We start from the raw sequence: 18821 nt of genomic DNA on the forward strand, positions 1-18821 counted from the left end.
AGGTCTTTGTGCTTTGAAGGCATTGCTAGGATGGTGCTGGTGGTGGTTGCTATGAGAAGCACCCAACCGGATAGTTGACAGGTGGGAGCTAAAAGCTTTCTGCTGACTAAAAGTGCATCAGAGTGCAAAAGCTGTTTAACTCTGTCCAACACTAATGAGGTTGCTAGGATACCAGCTGACCGTGCTGCTCTTTTCCCTCTTTAGCAATAAATGATAAGGCACTTCCAAGGTTCATGAGCCTGAAACTTGATTCTGCCTATGACTTTCATGGGCAGGTGAGCCTTTCCCTGGTTCCATAATCTCACTGTTTGTGGTTAAAAGTCATTTTTACTGTGACATCTGTACTGTGTGGGGCTGGGGGATATCACAAAGTAACTTTAAATTCTACCCCCAGGATCAAGTGGAGCAGAGCTTTTTTTTTTTGTGTTAAACAATTTTTATTAGTAACATATGGTAGCAAAACTATATCTACATCTTATAAAGACTTAAAAAAAGAAAAATTCTTCTACCCCATATCTTACTTTTCCCCCACCCCTCCCCCCGTTACTTGACCCCCGCCAGTGTTATTTACTTAAAAAAAACAAATATTAAAGGTACCCTTAACTATTAAAAAACCAAAAGTTATATTCTTATTTTTAAAACGTAATCATTATCAAAGATTGTCCAGTGTCCTTTTATTTTCCACTCTTTTTCTGCGTATCTTCTGAACTTCTTCCACTCCAACTTAAAGAGCTCCAAATCATAGTCTCTTAATTTTCTTGTTAATTTGTCCGTTTCACTCCATGACACTTTTATAAAGTGGAGCAGAGCTTCTATCTATCCATAAATGAGGTCACAGGGTGATCTAGGGGAATAGGCTGGGGGAGACCGCAAACAGCATATGTAAGATGGTTGGACCAGAGAAAACAGTTACCTATCCACATTTGAAATCATTAGCGGACCTCGGAACTAGAAGAAACCCACATAACTGTGCTATATTGGGGCGGGGAGCCTCCCCTGCAGATTAATGACCTCTGTCTCCCAAGTGTAGCTTTGTTGTATGTAGATCTTTTTTTTATGTAAACCTGTCATTTTATATATCATGGTAATATCGACCTGTTGCTGTCGTGACCTTAGACTGACACAGCATTCCGGGAACTAACCTATCAGTTTCACAGGAATCCGGGCTCTTAAGAATATCGATAGTATTGCTTCATCTGTAAAGAACTGCGGTAATTTCCTTTTTGATGAACAGTTCTTCCAAATGAATTAAAAGGCTATGAATCACACCAGAATATAAACAGATTAAGAAATGCCTAGAATTGTTTTGTCATGTTCCATGGTGAATTAATTTGGATGAAGCTGTGACCAGTATCAGCCAGTATCATAATCAGCCAGTATCATAATGCCCCTGTATAAATCGATGGTGCGGTCTCATTTGGAGTACTGTGTGCAGTTCTGGTCGCCGCACCTCAAAAAGGATATTATAGCATTAGAGAAGGTGCAGAGAAGGGCAACTAGAATGATTAAAGGGCTGGAGCACTTTCCCTATGAAGAAAGGTTGAAACGCTTGGGACTCTTTAGCTTGGAGAAACGTCGACTGCGGGGTGACATGATAGAGGTTTACAAGATAATGCATGGAATGGAGAAAGTAGAGAAAGAAGTACTTTTCTCCCTTTCTCACAATACAAGAACTCGTGGGCATTCGATGAAATTGCTGAGCAGACAGGTTAAAACGGATAAAAGGAAGTACTTCTTCACCCAAAGGGTGATTAACATGTGGAATTCACTGCCACAGGAGGTGGTGGTGGCCACAAGTATAGCCACCTTCAAGAGGGGTTTAGATAAAAATATGGAGCACAGGTCCATCAGTGGCTATTAGCCACGGTGTATGTGTGTGTATATAACATTTTTTGCCACTGTGTGACACAGAGGGTTGGACTTGATGGGCCGTTGGCCTGATCCAACATGGCTTCTCTTATGTTCTTATGACCGTTCTCTGTCCGGACCTCCAAAGGTCTCTTGTCGGTATTCTCATCTGCAGGTGCCTCCTTTCATAAGGAGGAAACCTTGGAGCCAAAAGTTAGTCAGCCTGAGCATCTATGCCTTGAGCGTGTGCTACCTTTGCCCATAAGTTGCATGTCTCCTGCTTCCTGTATTGGGGAAGATGCTCTCCTTGACGTGTTTTCCATATCCTGTCTGCCCCGCAGATCCTTCATCCCAGACCAGCACTTGGTATTTTGCCCAGAGCAGCTGCTTCGTGTGATTCTAGCACATATCCACTACATGCCTGACCACTGGCAGGGCAACGCTCACCGATATGAGACCCGGGATGAGTTTGCACAGCTCTTCCAGTATAAGGCGGTGAGGCAGGGTGATTGGTAGGTGGGAGGGAATTGTGTCAAGGCTGTCCCAGGACTGGCTAGAGATTGAGTCCCAGTAGATCTTGTCCTCAGGTTCCACGCTCCTCCCCCTCTAATTGGAATATATGAACATATGAAGCTGCCTTATACTGAATCAGACCCTGGGTCCATCAAAGTCAGTATTGTCTACTCAGACTGGCAGCGGCTCTCCAGGGTCTCAAGCTGAGGTTTTTCACACCTATTTGCCTGGACCCTTTTTTGGAGATGCCGGGGATTGAACCTGGGACCTTCTGCTTCCCAAGCAGATGCTCTACCACTGAGCCACCGTCCCTCCTACATATGAAGCTGCCTTCTACTGAATCAGACCCTTGGTCCATCAAAGTCAGTCTTGTCTACTCAGCCTGGCAGCGGCTCTCCAGGGTCTCAAGCTGAGGTTTTTCACACCTATTTGCCTGGACCCTTTTTTGGAGATGCCGGGGATTGAACCTGGGACCTTCTGCTTCCCAAGCAGATGCTCTACCACTGAGCCACCATCCCTCCCCATCCCAGAGCCTGTGGGTCAAAGACAGGAAAAAGTAAATGATGCTATCCTTAGTTACTCCTGGAGTCCTGACTTCTTTCATGGTCCATGAGACTGTGTTGATGGTAATACCCAGCTGTGGCAATGACTTGTATTCAGTGGCTTTTTTCTTCCACCCTCAAGGTGTTTATTCTGGAAGAGCTGCTCAGCCCCATTGTGACCCCCTTGATCCTCATCTTCTGTCTGAGACCCAAAGCTCTGGAGATCATTGACTTCTTCCGCAACTTCACCGTGGAGGTGGTGGGCGTGGGGGACACTTGCTCCTTTGCCCAAATGGATGTGCGACAACATGGACACCCTGCAGTAGGTCACAGCAAGATTAAGAGCATTTGGGGTGAAGCGGGGATCTCACAGAAAGCCATTTGTTTGTTTGACTTCTTGGATGTGATGAAGCTTTCTACATTGGAGGGAGGGTTGTGTGCGTGTGTGCGGGCCATGGTGACCTCTGGTGACTGACCTCTCCTTGAAGCCTGGAGGATATTCTAGGAAGCCTAGAGGATATTCAGCCTAGAGGATATTCCGGGAGGTTGCTGAATAAAGCCTGCCTCCAGCTCCCGACTGCTGGCATTTCAAGGAGGTCTCCCATCCAAGTACTTGCCAGAGTCAGCCCTGCTTAGCTTCTGAGATCTGATGAGATCAGGCTTGCCTGGGCTACCCAGGTCAAGGCCAATGTGATGTAACTTTCATATTTGCGCTGATTCAATGAAAACATGACAGATGGCTGCTGCCGTCTCTCAAGCCAACCTTGAAGAGACTGGGTTGATGGGAGGTGCTGTGTGTATTTTTCTGAAAAACTGAAACCAATGTAAACATTACACCCAGGCATTTGCACTGAGATTTCAAATTCTCTAGATTGCATTATACCGCTCAAAGATTCATTTCTTTCAAAAAGGGAACGGCTTGATACTGGAAAAAGGAATGACTGGAATGGATGTTTAAATGCGGCAGTCAATTAACAAGGAAGCACGATCTACCTGGACAGAAGCCAAAGTTCCTTTTGCGCTCCTCAGTCTGCGTTTTTCTGTTCAGAATTTTGATGCCCAGTCATTGCTTTTAACCAGGCACCTAAACCTAGCTACTTTCCAATGCTGTTTTAATGGGACAAGAATATTCTGTGAGGTTGTACCCTATTCTTAAATCTCAGTTTATAGTATTATTGATTCTGATTATATGAGCATATGAAGCTGCCTTCTACTGAATCAGACCCTCGGTCCATCAAAGTCAGTATTGTCTACTCAGACTGGCAGCGGCTCTCCAGGGTCTCAAGCTGAGGTTTTTCACACCTACTTGCCTGGACTTTTTTTTGGAGATGCCAGGGATTGAACCCGGGACCTTCTGCTTCCCAAGCAGATGTTCTACCACTGAGCCACTGTCCCTCCCGATTGATTTCTGATCAGAAGCAGTGAGAGGAATCTGTGTTGGTCCTGAAGTTTTGGACGATTGAGTGTTGCAGTGTGTTTATAGCCCTTTGTCTGTGTGTATTTAGCAGTGAGTGTCGGCAGTTGTATATGAATGGAGGTGTCAGATGAAGAGGAGGGCTGGGGGGTGTACACAGTAATAACCTGTAGCTTTGGGTCTCTGTGTTTTGCAGTGGATGTCAGCTGGGAAGACGGAGGCCTCCATTTACCAGCAAGCTGAGGATGGCAAGACAGAACTATCCCTCATGCACTTTGCTATCACCAACCCACACTGGCAACCACCACGGGAGAGTACAGCCTTCATTGGCCTGCTCAAGGAACGTGTGCACCGTGACAGCAGCCTGGCGCTGGCTCAGCAAGCTGTCCTTCCTGACAATGCACTCTTCACTTCCATTCAGTCCCTGCAGTCAGAATCAGAGGTGCCTGGCACAAAGTGGGAGGGAACTGGTGGGTGGCGTAATGGGGCTTAACCCTGGTTATCGTGCGTGAGAGAAGCGGAATGACGAGTGAGCGTTCTCAGATGTGCCTCTTTGTGTCCTGCTCTGAGTAAAGAGGGCTGATGCCTCGGCGATCAATGGGGAAATTTGCATCCCAAAGCACAGAATACTGCGATAGCTTCCCCGCTGTGACCTAATAGCGGTGCCCTTCATTTTTTCACAAATGTTGCCAAATCTGTCTCTTTTTCCCCCTCCTTAGCAGGCCTGCCATTCCTTCTTTAACCTTGGCTCTCCTAAATCGCGTGAAGTCTCCAGCCTCCCTCCCGCATCATTTATTATGATACTTATTTCTTAACATTATTTATGGGCACTAACAAGCTCATTCCCACTGAATTCTTTGGCTTCCTTTAGATTTTGGTAACAAGCCTCCTTACCCATTCAGCTGCAGCACCTCCTTCTCCTAGAGTTGCTGTTTAGAAGGTATTAGAATACTGAAGATACGCTAGCTAGCGTCCAAGCTTTGGAGGGCATTGGATACATTATTCCAGAGGCAAAGTTGAAGCATGCTTGTGGTGGTAGAGCATTGCAGATGATGGTAGAAGGGCCCCTGTGTTTCTGCCTGAGTCATGCTCTCTTGCTCTCCTTTTCTCTTTCTGCAGCCACACAGCCTGATTGCCAATGTGATTGCAGGCTCCTCAGTTCTGGGTTACCAAGGAGTCCGCGATGCACAGGCCTCACGGCATCTTTCCGCTGTTTCCGAGGTGGCCTCTGCTCTGCGTTCTTTCTCTCCCCATCAGTCTGCTCAGCCAACCCATGGGAGTTCCCAGATTGAGGGCCCTCAATTCCGAGGCCCTAGCACAATGACAGGCTCTGGGTAAGGAAATGCATGGAGTAAGGACTAAGAACTGGACCAAAAAAGGTCAAACTTAGAACAGCTGGAGTGCTTTCTGATAGCTCAGCGCAGGCAAGTACGCCGGGGTGAGGAAGGGGGAACAGGCGGCTGAGCTCCTAGAAGGAGGCCTACTTCACACACGCACTCCTCCTTCACAGGTGTACATGAATGTGGGAGGGAGGGGAACCATCTCTTCTATTTGCACACTTTTTAAAAAGTCCCATTCCTTCAAGGAGCTCAGAGCGGCATACATTGTTCTCCCTTATCTTTTTATTCTCACAATAACCCTGTGAAATAGGTCAGGCTCAGAGAGAGGAAGTTTCATGGCTAATAATTTCAAGATGAGAGCAGCCAGGTAGGGTGCATTCTCTTCTGAGCCCACCTTCCCTTGCAAGGGACAGTGGGCTCGGAGGAGAGCACACACCAACACCCCGTCTGCAACCTGAGAAGCTGAGAGCAGCAGGTTTGGGGGGGGGGGGGGTACCTGTGGCACTCTCTTAGGCCAGTGGCACCCTAGGCGGCCACCTACCTCACCTACTGCCATGCGCCGGCCATGAAAGCATCATCGTAAAACAAGTCTTATCTCTTGTGGCCACCCAGCTTGGCTCAGATGCTGATAGAGCAGGGCTTCTATAGCAGATCTTCACCGGTAGGCAGGTTCAAATGGATGAAGGTGCTCAGTAAAGTACCCTGATCTGAGTCCACTTGAATTAACGGCACTTTGAATTGGGCCCACAAGTGAATTAGCAGCCCCTGGAGCCCTTTAGGATTGATGCTGTGTATGTCCTGTAATTTGTTTGCCTGCGGTCTTCTTGTTGCCCTTTTTAATAATCAAAGCCAGTGGTACTGTGACTTGCAGTGTCAGGTCTGAGCTAGACTTGCTAGGGAGCCAGTACATTCAGGGTACTGGGCTGGGGAGGAGGTTTCTTCTGAACCTGGCCAGTTTTGACTATCACGGCATTACTCTTTTTCTCTGTTGTGACTGCAGGGCTGATGCTCGAACAGCTAGCTCCGGCAGCAGTGCCTGGGAGGGTCAACTCCAGAGCCTGATCCTTTCAGAGTACGCCTCTACAGAGATGAGTCTGCATGCACTCTACATGCATGAGGTGAGCTGGATCCAGAAAAACAGGCATGCCTTGGTGTTGGGATGTAGCAGTTAATGTAAATGTATATACTAAAGTACAAGGATCTGAATTATCCCTTCTTGAAGAGGACTAGGTGACGGACAGAGCAGCGTGCTATTAGGCTGATAAAAATGATAAGAAGAGTCTTCACACTGGTTCTACTAAAACTATCAGTGTATTTACAAATATTTACAGATAAGTGCAGTATAATTACAATCCAGAGCTCCAAAGTGCTACGCCAGACAATCATCAATAAAGAGAGAGAAAGTAACCTTGCTAGTTAGCACTTTTATAGCTCAGCCCACCAATCAGCAAATATGCTGACTCACTGTGACTGCAGGCAATTACCGGGCATTGCATCAGCCAGTCCTGTGATCACAGTCACATGACCTCATCACTTTGTCAGTAGATGACAGTAGATGATCTAAGATGCAGTAACTTCTAAGCTACACAGTTACTGACACTAGGAGGGACCCATACATGCTAATCCTTCCACTATAAGGTCCTAGTGAGTTTGGGCATAGTTCTAGCTTGCGTATTAGCTCACCACTGTTGCTCCCTGTTACTCAGTTACATAAGCAGCATGCCCAGCTGGAGCTTGAGCGACACTTGTGGCATCGGCGGGAAAGTGACGAGAGTGGTGAAAGCGCCCAGGAAGAATCCGAAGCTCACCGGAGCACCCCAAGTAGCACAATTCCTCGGTCTGCCAGCTATCCTTTTGCCACGCCTCGCCAGATTGGAGAGGAGACGGCTGCTCTACAAGTGAGCTTTCAGCGCCGATATGGTGGTGTCTCAGGTAAATATAAGCAGCTCTAGAAACATACTGATGCCAGTTATTGGCTCATTTCAGCACATAAGCCCTACAGAGGCTGGGAAGCCCAATTCATGGTAGGAAAGAGCCTGGTTTCTTGCGTATGCTGTCTGTACCAAGGAGCAGTGTTCCCTCTAAGCTGAGTTAGGGTGAGCTAGCTCAGTGTTTTTTTAGCTTTTGGCTCACAGTTTTTTGTCTTAGCTCAGGAAGGATGACCCCGGAGCAAACCAATTTATACAGTAGCCAAATTGCTCGCTCACAACTTTAATGACGGTAGCTCACAAAGTTGAATTTTTGCTCCATAGTTTAGAGGGAGCATTGCCAAAGAGGTGCTCCACAGCCCCTTGACAACATGTCTGTTCTCACACAGAATTCCCGTCACTGCCCAGCCGTGATGGAAGTAAGTGGGCACAATATGTTTAGCATAAAGGTTAGCTTGGGTACAGGAGTAGTGCTGTCAGCTTGAAGGGCTAAAAAAACCCTTTTGCCCTTCTGTCGCAGCCACAGTTGCGGGAGGTGCTATTTGTTGTGAAGTAAATCTTACTGCTTTACAGTTTCTCTAAACTGGAAGGTGGGATATCGCTTAATTGTCGTGGTAGGAGAGGAAGATGGGGATCCAAGGTCAAAAACTAGAGCGGTTGTGAGAGATTTTATTTCTGCTTACATTACTGCAGCCCAGCTAGCTCAGATTGGTGGGTAGCAGCAGGGATAGAGTGGACTAGTAACATGAAGCAGATTTATGAGCAGGTAACTGCTGCCACCTCCTGTTTCTTTTCCTGTTTGTCCCCAGACCCTGGTATGATGCACAGGGCCCCGTCACATTTTGCTCGGATGCCACTTGGAGGCTGGGCTGAGGATGGCCAGCCTGCTCGACACCCAGAACCTGTCCCGGAGGAGAGCTCGGAAGATGAGTTGCCACCTCAGGTACACAAGGTACTGCTTGGTTCATACTTTGGCATTGGCCAGGGGTGGGTTGTGTGGACTGTGAAGCAACAAGAATCTTGAGGTGCCTTTTTTCCTCTTAAGTAGGTGATAAACATCAGTGTATTGCTATCACCAGGGATATTTGATCAGGAATTGCTTTGTGATTATCTAGATTGACATTTATGCACTCTTCCACAGTCTTATGAGATGAATCAAGCTTCTTCAGCTGTCTAGCTGAAATGCCTCTTTTCAGAAAGTACATGGTCTTGTTGAGGTAGGAGAAAAAGGGGCAAGTCTAGGGAGGAAGGATGAGCAGCTGTGTCATTCTTGGTTTCAGAGGCTTCAGTAGGGAGACCGTATGCAAACAAGGCCAAGGCATCTTTGCCATTTTCAGCTTAGAAGATGCACCCACCCAGTGATTAAAATGAGCTTTGGGGGCTCCTGTGCTGCCTTCGTTGGTTTTTGGGTCTAAGCAGATAAACATTAAGAGCAGAGCCCTCAGTGGTGGTGCAGCAAATGTGGAATGCCCTTCTCTCAGTTATTTGCATGGTGTTATCTTTAGTGCCATGTGAATGCATATTTATTTGCTTAAGCACTTTGTTGATTTCCCTGCGCGCCCCCCCCCCCCCAATCTTTCTGTATGTAGCTCAGAGACCATTAATCCACTGGTTCATTTTTGAAATGGTGACTAATGTATAATTATATCTCAGCTGTGTTTTGACCTGAGTTATTGGTTTAACTTCCAGTAGCTTTTGCAGCTGTTTGTTTTTATTCATCATGCTTGGCTTATCGATGTAACTTGAATTTAATGTTAATTAGAAGCTGCCTGAACAACCATCTAGTTGAAAGATAGGGCATGAGAAATAAATTGGAATTAATTTTTTAAAATTTAGAAAAGAATTTCACTAGATGCAGCTTTGTTTACCCTTGCATGGCAAACCAAAAGGTCCTCTTCTCTGAAGCTGTTCAAAGGAGCTGTGCCCTCCTTTATATCTGGCTACAGTGGACTTCAACAGGATTGTTCTCCAGTGGTCCTGATAGTGGGTCAGTCCTTACTACTGGGAATGCAGCTCCTCCTCTTCCAGGATAGGGCCGGCTCAAACTTGATCCTGGAGGGGCGGGGCTTATCCCCTGGTTTCCCAGTCTTAGAGCCAGTTTGGTGTAATGGTTAAATGTGCGGACTCTTATCTGGGAGAACCAGGTTTGATTCCCCACTCCTCCACTTGCAGCTGCTGGAATGGCCTTGGGTTAGCCATAGCTCTGGCAGAGGTTGTCCTTGAAAGGGCAGCTGCTGTGAGAGCCCTCTCAGTCCCACCCACCTCACAGGATGTCTGTTGTGGGGGGAGAAGATATAGGAGATTGTAAGCCGCTCTGATTCAGGGAGAAGGGCAGGGTGTAAATCTGCAATTCTTCTTCTTATCGGCCCTGCGTTGGAAGCAGGATGTGTCGGCTTGAGCTCTGTTGAGCTCGAAGATCCTGATAAGAAGAAAGAAATTGAGGCGACCAGGGAACCAGACAGGCACTGAAGCCTCTCTGATATCTCATTCTTTGCTGCAACAGCCGGCTGCATGGCTCCTTTGACACTGAAACCACAGGCTGGCCCCTCAGTGGGCTTGGAGCTTCACTGACTCCCGCTTTTGCCACCAGTATCTCTCCTGGCTGGTTCCTTCATGATCCCACACTTGTGGAGATTCAAAAGATAGTGGCAGAGTCAGCGCAGTCTCTGGAACTGCGTCGCCTAGGCACGTTAGCCCAGAAGGCTGAGACCTCATCAATCCCATGTAGATAATTTATTCAGATTCGGTGGAGGTCCAAGGCTGCATCCTGCGAACAAGGTGCTAGCCCAGAAGGCTGAGACCTCATCAATCCCGTGTAGATGATTTATTCAGATTCGATGGAGGTCCAAGGCTGCAGCCTGCGAACAAGATGCTAGCCCAGAAGGCTGAGACCTCATCAATCCCATGTAGATGATTTATTCAGATTCGATGGAGGTCCAAGGCTGCAGCCTGCAAGGTGCTAGCCCAGAAGGCTGAGACCTCATCAATCCGGGTTTAGATTATTTATTTGGAGCCGGTGGACGTCCAAGCTGGATGCACCCTTCAAATAAGGTAGGGTTGTGCCCTGGGCACTGATCCAGCATTTTTCCTTTTCTTCTGCCTGGGCCCCAGTGTTACTCATTTGTAAAGGGAACCTGGTGGGCAAATGGCTAAGAAAAAGTTCTCCCTCCCTTCCTTCTGGTGAGGTTGGGAGCCGGAGGTTTGTTGTTTCCCCTGGGTAATGAGGCCCCATTGTTCCCCTCAGGCTGCAGGCCTTCAGGGAGAAAAAAGGAGGGAAAGGCAACCATTTTAGGAGCTGCGTTATACTGAATCAGCCCCTGGGTCCTAGAGGGAGTAAGGCTTCAGGCTGAGGAATTGCTTTCACTTTCAGTTACGGCCCAGAGACTCAACATGGAGGACTCGGCATTCTGACTGAATTCTAACTGCCAGATTCCCATTCATCCAGTAATGATACTCAGTTTGAGAGCTAAACCATGGATATTTCAGGGGAAGGTTCCAAAGCCAATAATCCTCATGGCTGTAGATTGAATCAGGAAGGATTCTTGAGACCTTTGGAAAAAGTGCTCAAAGACAGAGTCAGACTCAAAGCCCAAGAAATGGGGCAGAGATGAGGGTGTGGGTAAATTCTTTAACCCATTTTTAAAAGAGAGAGAGAGTTGAACAAAACAAATTACAGGCCCCCCACGAGATTGCAGTCCTCTGTTTAGTGACCGAAAAGGGGGTTCTGAGTCCTCAGCCTTCTCTTCTGTTAAAGAAGAAGTTGAATTATATGAGGAAGAGGCAGAGGTTTTGCCTACTGCCCTAGTAGCCAGGCTGTTTCCCCAGGAGCTTTATATTAGACTCTCATTGAAGTCTTGGCAACCCTGGGTCTTTCTTATACCCAAAATGGGATAATAGATGAGGATTCTTTGTTTTTCAAGGGCTCTGATAAAATCACTGCCAAAGTCACAGAATAAATTCACCTTGGGTGCCTCTATCAGCCGGGGTTTTACTCAATGATGAAGCCGGATGGGATCAGCCAGCACAACCTGAGGCTAAATCTTTTTTTTGCTAAGTTTTATTCTCTCATACCAGGAGCTTCCAAGAAATCCAGACTTCCAGCAGTGATTGATCCTATCAGTTGTTTTGTATCCTTCTCAGTGCCCCTCATGGGCATAAATGCTGTGCCAAAGGACAGAACAGGTCCTTCAGAGGGTCCCTGAGAAACTTTGGGAAATCCCTGTAGTGACTCGGTCACATGTTTTCCCTTCACTAGAGCAGACCTGACCAATGTGAACAGCACCAGATACTGGGATGCTGTCCCAGCAACAAGAGCTAACGTAGCAACAGTCTCTTTCAATGGTGCTAACAATTTTTTTGTTGATTTTTTTTTTGTTAGATGTGAACCCAGGCCAGGCTACAGCAAACCCTTTAAAGGGAAGTGGCAGCACAAATCCAGAGAGAATAGGTCATTATTTTCCTTCTTCGGCAAACAGGGGAGTGGCCACCTTGGCAGCCTGTAGTTCCTTTCCTTCTCTGGAAGTTATTTGTAAGGCAGCCACATGGAAGTTAATTCATTCCTTTACCAGGCATTACAGGATAGATAAGCTGGTCTCAGCAGAGGTTGTTTTCAGGAGCATGCTGTCTGCCTGTGGAAGCTGCTAAACCCGCCCTGGGATGCACTGCTTTGTTATGTCCCATTAGTAAGGACTGACCCACTACCAGGACCACCGGACAACAGAAGCTTTGTTTCACTTCCCGTGAAGCTTCTTTCTTGGTCATCTTGGAGTGGAGTGGGTCAATCCTACCCACTCTTTGACGTAGGGCAGCTTCCAAGTATGGACGATTTGCTCAAGATCTGTCTAGGTTCAGACAGATCATTATGCTGCATTTCCCCCCCCCCCCTGCAAGTTTCTTCTTCCTGAGAGCAGGGTTCTCTGTTTTTTCTGGGTTCCTTTTAGAGCTCCCCTAATGTAGGTCTTTGACTGCAGAGAGGTAGTCTGATATAGGAAAACCTTTTTTGGGGGGGGGAGTATGTTTTTTTCCTTCCCTGTTTTAAATAGTGGAGATGGGAGGCAAGGCTTGGATATGACTGGGAAACTGGGGATAAGCCCCTCCCCTCCAGGATCAAGCCGGCCCTATCCTGGAAGAGGAGGAGCTACATTCCTAGGGCTGGCCCGACACCCTGGGGCACCCTAGGCAGAGAGCGGCGGTGGGGGTGGGCAGGCGACGGCAGCCAGGAGGGGGCTAGTGGCAGCAGCGGTGGGGAGGGGGGCAAGCTAAGTGCTTGCCTGGGGCACCAGAGTGGGGGGTGAGAGCCCAATTTTCCGCCCCTCGGCCTCTTGGAGCCCCAGGCAACCACCTAGTTTGCCTAGCGGGAGGGCCGACCCTGTACATTCCCAGTAGTAAGGACTGACCCACTACCAGGACCACCGAGAAAGAAGTTTCACGGTAAGTGAAGCAAAGCGTCCGTTTACAGATGCCACATATTCATGAAAGAAAAAAACATTCCTTTAAAAAATTAAGTGAAAAAGTGAGAATTTCCAGTAGGCTAATTTTATCTAATACTGGATTTGAAGCAGCATGTATACAGACCTTTTAATTCCCCCCCCCTTCAGAATAACTGCTTGTCTCTTTGCAACCCCCAACAGGTGTAGCTTTGAAGGCTGAAGAACTTACGGGTGTTCCAGACTCCGGGCCCATCTTGGCTGGTGTGACATTGGGTTACTCTGCCCAGCAAGCCATGGGTTGCCCAAGTGTCTGCGTCTTGGACATCAGCACCAGAGGGGGAAAGGTGTGAGGTCAACAGTGCCTTTGTGGTAGATGGAACTCTATCCAGACATGTATCATGCCAGTGACACTCTAGCTGTGCATAGGCTGGATGTGTGTGTGTGATTCCATTTATACGTCCGTGTCTGCATACGTGTTGCATACATGTCGTCCATGTTGGAGAATCATCCAAGACCAGCACAGAAAGCTATGGAGCACATAAAACAACAAGGAGATTGGCAGGTGCTCACCCTGCCTGAAACGTTCCAGGGTGGAGGAGGACCTGCTCTATGGGCCCCAGTCAAAGGCAGGAACAGCTGTATCATTGTCCAGACCGTAATACAATTAAAGATGCAATCAGGAGAGCGATTTGGACTCAGGAAAAGAAGGGCTCTGAGAGATTATTTTTGTAGCAGAAATGGGGCACAGATTTCCGTCAGTGGCAGAGTTTGCTTTAGTTAAAACTCGGCAGAAAAATGTGTGTATCTCTTCCCTCCGAATCCCAGTCAGAAGGAGAATCCCTGAAGTTTCACCACCGCCCTTTCCCTCTACAGGAGCAGCCTTCCTATGGGTGTGATGGGTTCCACTCTGCTTGGAACATCATAGAGTTCATGTGAATGGCTGGTCTTTCTTACAGTATCAAAGCACAGGCGTACCAGGGTAATGCTCTTAGCAGGGTAGATTGAGCCAGTTCCTGAAATAATATCTATGTTTACCAAAGAACACCTTGCACAAGAACCCTGTTCTCCAGAATGGAGCTTTATTCTGTTCTGAAGAAGTACGTTGCTCTTACTTTGTTCATCTTGCTAGGGCATAAAATGGAGTGTGAGGCTCTGTGCCCTGTTGTATCTTAGTGTGAAGGGGAAGAAGACAGTATTAGTCTGCTCTTCATATTTTCACTTAACTGCTTCCCAGTACCTTAATAGGGTTCCTCTGCCAATGAATGTTACCCCTTTTTGTGTGGGTGCTTTGATGAAAAAAAAATATCCAGCTGTCATGAAAGTGCCAGCAAGAAAAGGGATCTTACATGCCAAAAAATTAAAATAAAACTTGTCAGTATCTATGGACTAAGAAAAAAGCAGACTTCAAATTCTCATGAAGGGAGATGGACCACCACTCTGACTGAAATATTTTTTGTGTGTAACGGAGGTTCGATTAGTTTCACAATAATTACATTTGATCCACTGCCTTTGTACATGTTTTTATGTACTACCTGTCCCAGCACAGTGGCATGCAACCTTCTCCTTGGCATAGCAAAGTTCAGGTGAAATGCTTTCTGAACAGCCTGTAAACAGCATTATATCCATGGAGGGTGTGGTAAAATTCAGCCAATCCGATGCATTAGTCAATGCTAGCTGTCTTTCACAGCTACAGGCTACCACAGTCCTGACGAAACCTGTAATTTAACTGCTCCTATTGTCTTGACCTGAACTTTGAACCCTTTTTACAATAGCTGCTGCCCCTCCCACAGCTGCTTACCAAACCACAAGCTGTTTTGTGTGGGACAAGGGATTTGCTGCTATAGATTAAAAGTAATATAGAAACACAGGTGTCTTTGCTGTAGTCAGGGCACAAGGCTGACTTTTAAAACAGCAGTACTTCTCGTTTGGGATTCAGGACTTCTGGGTTCCTGGAGATTGATTTCAGTTGCTAGTTTTCTGCATCTCAACAGGAGCCTCGCTTCATGGTGTGATTCCTTTCTACTTCTAGTAGTACCTTAAAGATGAGATCCTTGGTGTTTTTAGGGTGGGTGTGAGAGTGTAAAGGTGCTCCAGATTGTTCTGAGAGACACTTCAGGTGAAAAGTTTAAGAATGTAAAAAGATTCCTACTGGATCAGATCAGTGGTCCAGCATTCTGTTTCATACAGTGGCCAACCAGATGCCGTGGAGGCCCAACAAATGGCATAGGTTGCTAGGGCTGTGGGTTCTTCCTTGCCCACACTTCCTTACTGGAGTATCCTGGAGTATTTCCCTATGCACACATTTCATTTGGACCCCAGAAAAGAAGTAGCTTAGCTTCTCAGAATGTAGCCTTGATCTGTGCTGGTCATGATCTACAGAGCACCTGCCCTGGGCAATGATTACCTTGCTCATTCCCAGTGGAAGCACTTATAGCAGGGGTGGCCAACGGCTGGGGCTGATGGGAGTTGTAGGCAAAAAAGCTACCGCTGGCCACCCCTGACTTATAGCCTTGGACTAGCAATGATAAAAGGGAACATTTTGTCCAAAAATGTGGCGTGGGGTTTGCCAGCTGCCCTGTATTGTACTTGTCTTTGTCCCCTCTGCGTGTGCATGGCACAGCCACCTTGCTGCCTTCTGTTTGCGGCACTAGAAAGGCTGGGCGGTGACTCTGTATGTGGAGCAAGTTGGTTTGTAAAGCAGAACTTGCACCTAGCATGCTGTATCTGCTGATTAAAGAGGGGCATTCTGTTTCCTAGTGATTCTGGGCGTGTTTGTCAACTTGTTTTTCTTTGTTTCTGGAAGCATCATGACATGCTACCTGTACAAGTTAAATTGCAGGATCCTGAAAAGCCCACCTAATGTTTTATGATGTTGCTGCAGATTGTACAGTCTCTAGATTACCCATGGGGAATGGGTACATGTTCTTATATGGGCTACATCCCATTTCATTGAGGTTTTAGGATCTGTAGGGGTGTCAAACTCATCTGTTATGAGGGACAGGTCTGACGTAAATGTTACTTTGTGGGGCCAGGCCATGCGCATCATAAACTGTAATGCCAGGTAGCAGAGATATAAACTTTATAAAGGATACAGACAAACACAATTAAAGATATTTTTAAATTTAAAATACAAACATGCTTAAAACTCTTGCGGTGTTTTGTTTAAAGGGAAAGGCAGGGAATAGTGGGATTTGAAAACGTGGTTTTTAAAATAAAGCGTCAAGAAAAAGCACAAAGATCACAGCAGAAACTAAAAATACAAAATGCTTTGCGTCTAGGAAAACATGAAATGGCTGAGCATTGCAAGCTCCCCCTCCCCCACACTGTACACTCAGATTGGCAATGGTTCTCCAGTGTAATATCCCCCTTTGACTGTGAATTCTGGGATTAGAGTACTCACTAGGCTCCAGTTCTCAGGTCCATTCAGCAGAGACAAGCTGGTTCAAAGTATCAATCCTTTATTTGTAAGGACACAGCTCCAGGAAGCAACAGTTTCAGCTGGCCATAGAAACAATGGAAAGTAAAATGATCTCCACACCACTGAAACACATTACAGCACAGACACAGTTGCAAGGGAAATGAGGAATGGATTTTCCATTAAGGTCTCTTATCTGGGTGTAGCAACCTTAATGGAAAATCCATTCTACATTTTCTTTGCAAGCCCAGAAGAGCTTCCTGAAGCCGGCAAAGACAAGGCAAAAGGAGCTGGGAACTTTGCAGCCTTAGAGCAAAAAGTGAGGATGGGGAAGAAAAGAGCCACAAGCCTGATGAAAGCCCTGGGCAGGCTGGTTGTGGCCCACACACTGGACATTTGACACCCCTGATCTAATGTATCAGTTCTGGGCACCAAAAGAGCTTTTGATTTATGTGATTTCTGAAAAGACAGCACTAAATACATTCAGAAAGATTCAGGTGGGTAGCCATGTTGATCTGAAGCAGCAGAACGAAGTTTGAATCAACTGGCACCTTTAAGGCCAACAAAGTGTGCACACTGAAATAAATGTTTGAAGAAGTGTGCGCACATGAAAGCTTATATTTTGAATAAAATTCCCTTGGTCTTAAAGCGCCATGCCACTGGACTTAGTACATTCAGAAGTGAGCATCACTGAACTTTTGGGACCTTGAACTGTACACAGCTAAATATTGGTCCAACTCTATTTTCAATATTTTATTTAGGAGCAGAGATTTTTTATATAATACTTTGAAGAGTGAGAGATTTGTAAGTGTTTGGAGAAATGGGTGTTGAAGAACTCTAGTTATGGGAACTCTTGACTAGGCTGTCTTACCTGGTCCTCAGTTCCATCTATAATATGAAGCACTGGTCTGCTATGCTTAAACCACATAAGGTACTGAGTATCAGAGGCCACAGAAAAGGGGAAAAGCCTGATACATTTAATTGTATACAAGTCAATTAAAATGTTAGGAGTAAAGCCCGTTGTGAAGAAAAATACAACAGGCTCTAGTAGGAGGCTCTGGGCGAGTGCCCCCCCTTACTATCTCCCCACCCACCCAAGTGAAGGCATTGACTTCCCCCCACCTCAAGGGGAGCTGATCTCTGCCACCTAGAGGGCAGTTGTAATTCTGAGTGATCTCCATTCCTCACCTGGAGATTGGCAGCAGTGGTTCCCAAGGAGGAAATGGAATTGTACCTGTCTGAGGTCTCATACCTCCTCAAACCCCACCCTCTCTAGGCCCCATCCCTTAAATCTCCAGGAATTTCCCAACCTGGAATGAGCAACCCTATCTCCTTCCCTTTATATGTCCCTCTGACTTCAGCTTTCCATCACCTCCCCCTCCCTGCAGCCTCTACATAGGAAAAGCAGTCTTTCTCTACTGTGTGTGTGTGTGGGGGGGGAACCAAAGCAGCTTACATCATTCTCCCTCCCCTTTGATTTCAACAACAACCCTATGAGGCAGGTTAGGCTGGAAGTGTGCAACTGTTCCAAAATCATCCAGTCAGCTTCCACAGCAAGAACTTGGGTCTGGCAGACCCTGTTCTGAAACCCTAACTCCTATGCCATCCTCAAACCCCACCACAGAATTTCCAGGGATTTTCCACCAATCTGGAAAGGTATCACTAAAGGCCTCTAGGTGTTTGCCCCCCCCCCACTTGCTGTCTTCCCACACACCCAAGGGAAGGCATTCACTCCCCCACCACCTCCAGACAACATCTCTCTACACATTCTGGAGAAAATAACTGATTTGGAGGGTGGACTGTACGGCATTATATTCCCCTCTCCCTTTCCTGACAAAATTAGTGATGGGCTTGAAGAAAACACTCCCAGTGGGGCCTGGCCTCCCTGGCTATTTCTGTGGCCTCTGGAGGCTGCATGTGCTGGGAGGCCTTTTGTGAGGCCACAGTAGCTCTGCAACCCTTTCTGAGGCTGGTTGACATAGAGGACACAGAGAAGAGTTGGAGATCTGGCTGTTTCTGAGGTATCACAGCTTTTGGCAGTGTGTTCAACATTCCTGGGCCTGCAGTAGGTGAGGGCAGGGGAGTCAGCCAATGGGAGGCCAGAAATGGTGATCAACATGTAATGGGCCAATAATGTGTTCCCACAGTAACTGCCAGAACTAAGGTTGGTTGCATTTTCTGACAATCAGCTTTGCTGGCTAGCAACAGCCACTCAGGCAGAAGAGAGGAGCAGACTCAACCGATGGCACACAAGTACTCTTGATTGTTTGATGGGCCAAAGGTTGATACCCCACTGTCCCACCGAGCCACAACCAATCAGGATGATCAGGTTTGCCACCACGACAGGAGAATTATTACTAAAAGATATGGTGCAAGCAGTACAGTGCAATTA

At 46.8% G+C, this 18821-nt stretch overlaps 1 protein-coding gene across 3 annotated transcripts in view; it reads left to right on the forward strand.

Moving 5' to 3' along the window:
• Positions 1-16148, forward strand: part of ATG9A (autophagy related 9A) — a 42366-nt gene extending 26218 nt beyond the window's left edge. For 2 of the 3 annotated variants that reach the window (XM_060261623.1, XM_060261622.1), the window contains 8 exons: positions 2190-2343; positions 3046-3225; positions 4514-4759; positions 5437-5651; positions 6658-6775; positions 7364-7589; positions 8395-8537; positions 13216-16148. In XM_060261623.1, the coding sequence (XP_060117606.1) occupies positions 2190-2343; positions 3046-3225; positions 4514-4759; positions 5437-5651; positions 6658-6775; positions 7364-7589; positions 8395-8537; positions 13216-13221 (1288 nt within the window). In that variant the 3' untranslated portion in view covers positions 13222-16148. The remainder of the gene's footprint in view (positions 1-2189; positions 2344-3045; positions 3226-4513; positions 4760-5436; positions 5652-6657; positions 6776-7363; positions 7590-8394; positions 8538-13215) is intronic. The other variant, XM_060261624.1, reaches the window with a different exon arrangement.
• The last annotated feature ends 2673 nt before the right edge of the window (positions 16149-18821 follow it).

Source organism: Heteronotia binoei, chromosome 21, assembly GCF_032191835.1.
Source record: "Heteronotia binoei isolate CCM8104 ecotype False Entrance Well chromosome 21, APGP_CSIRO_Hbin_v1, whole genome shotgun sequence".
NCBI lineage: Eukaryota > Metazoa > Chordata > Lepidosauria > Squamata > Gekkonidae > Heteronotia > Heteronotia binoei.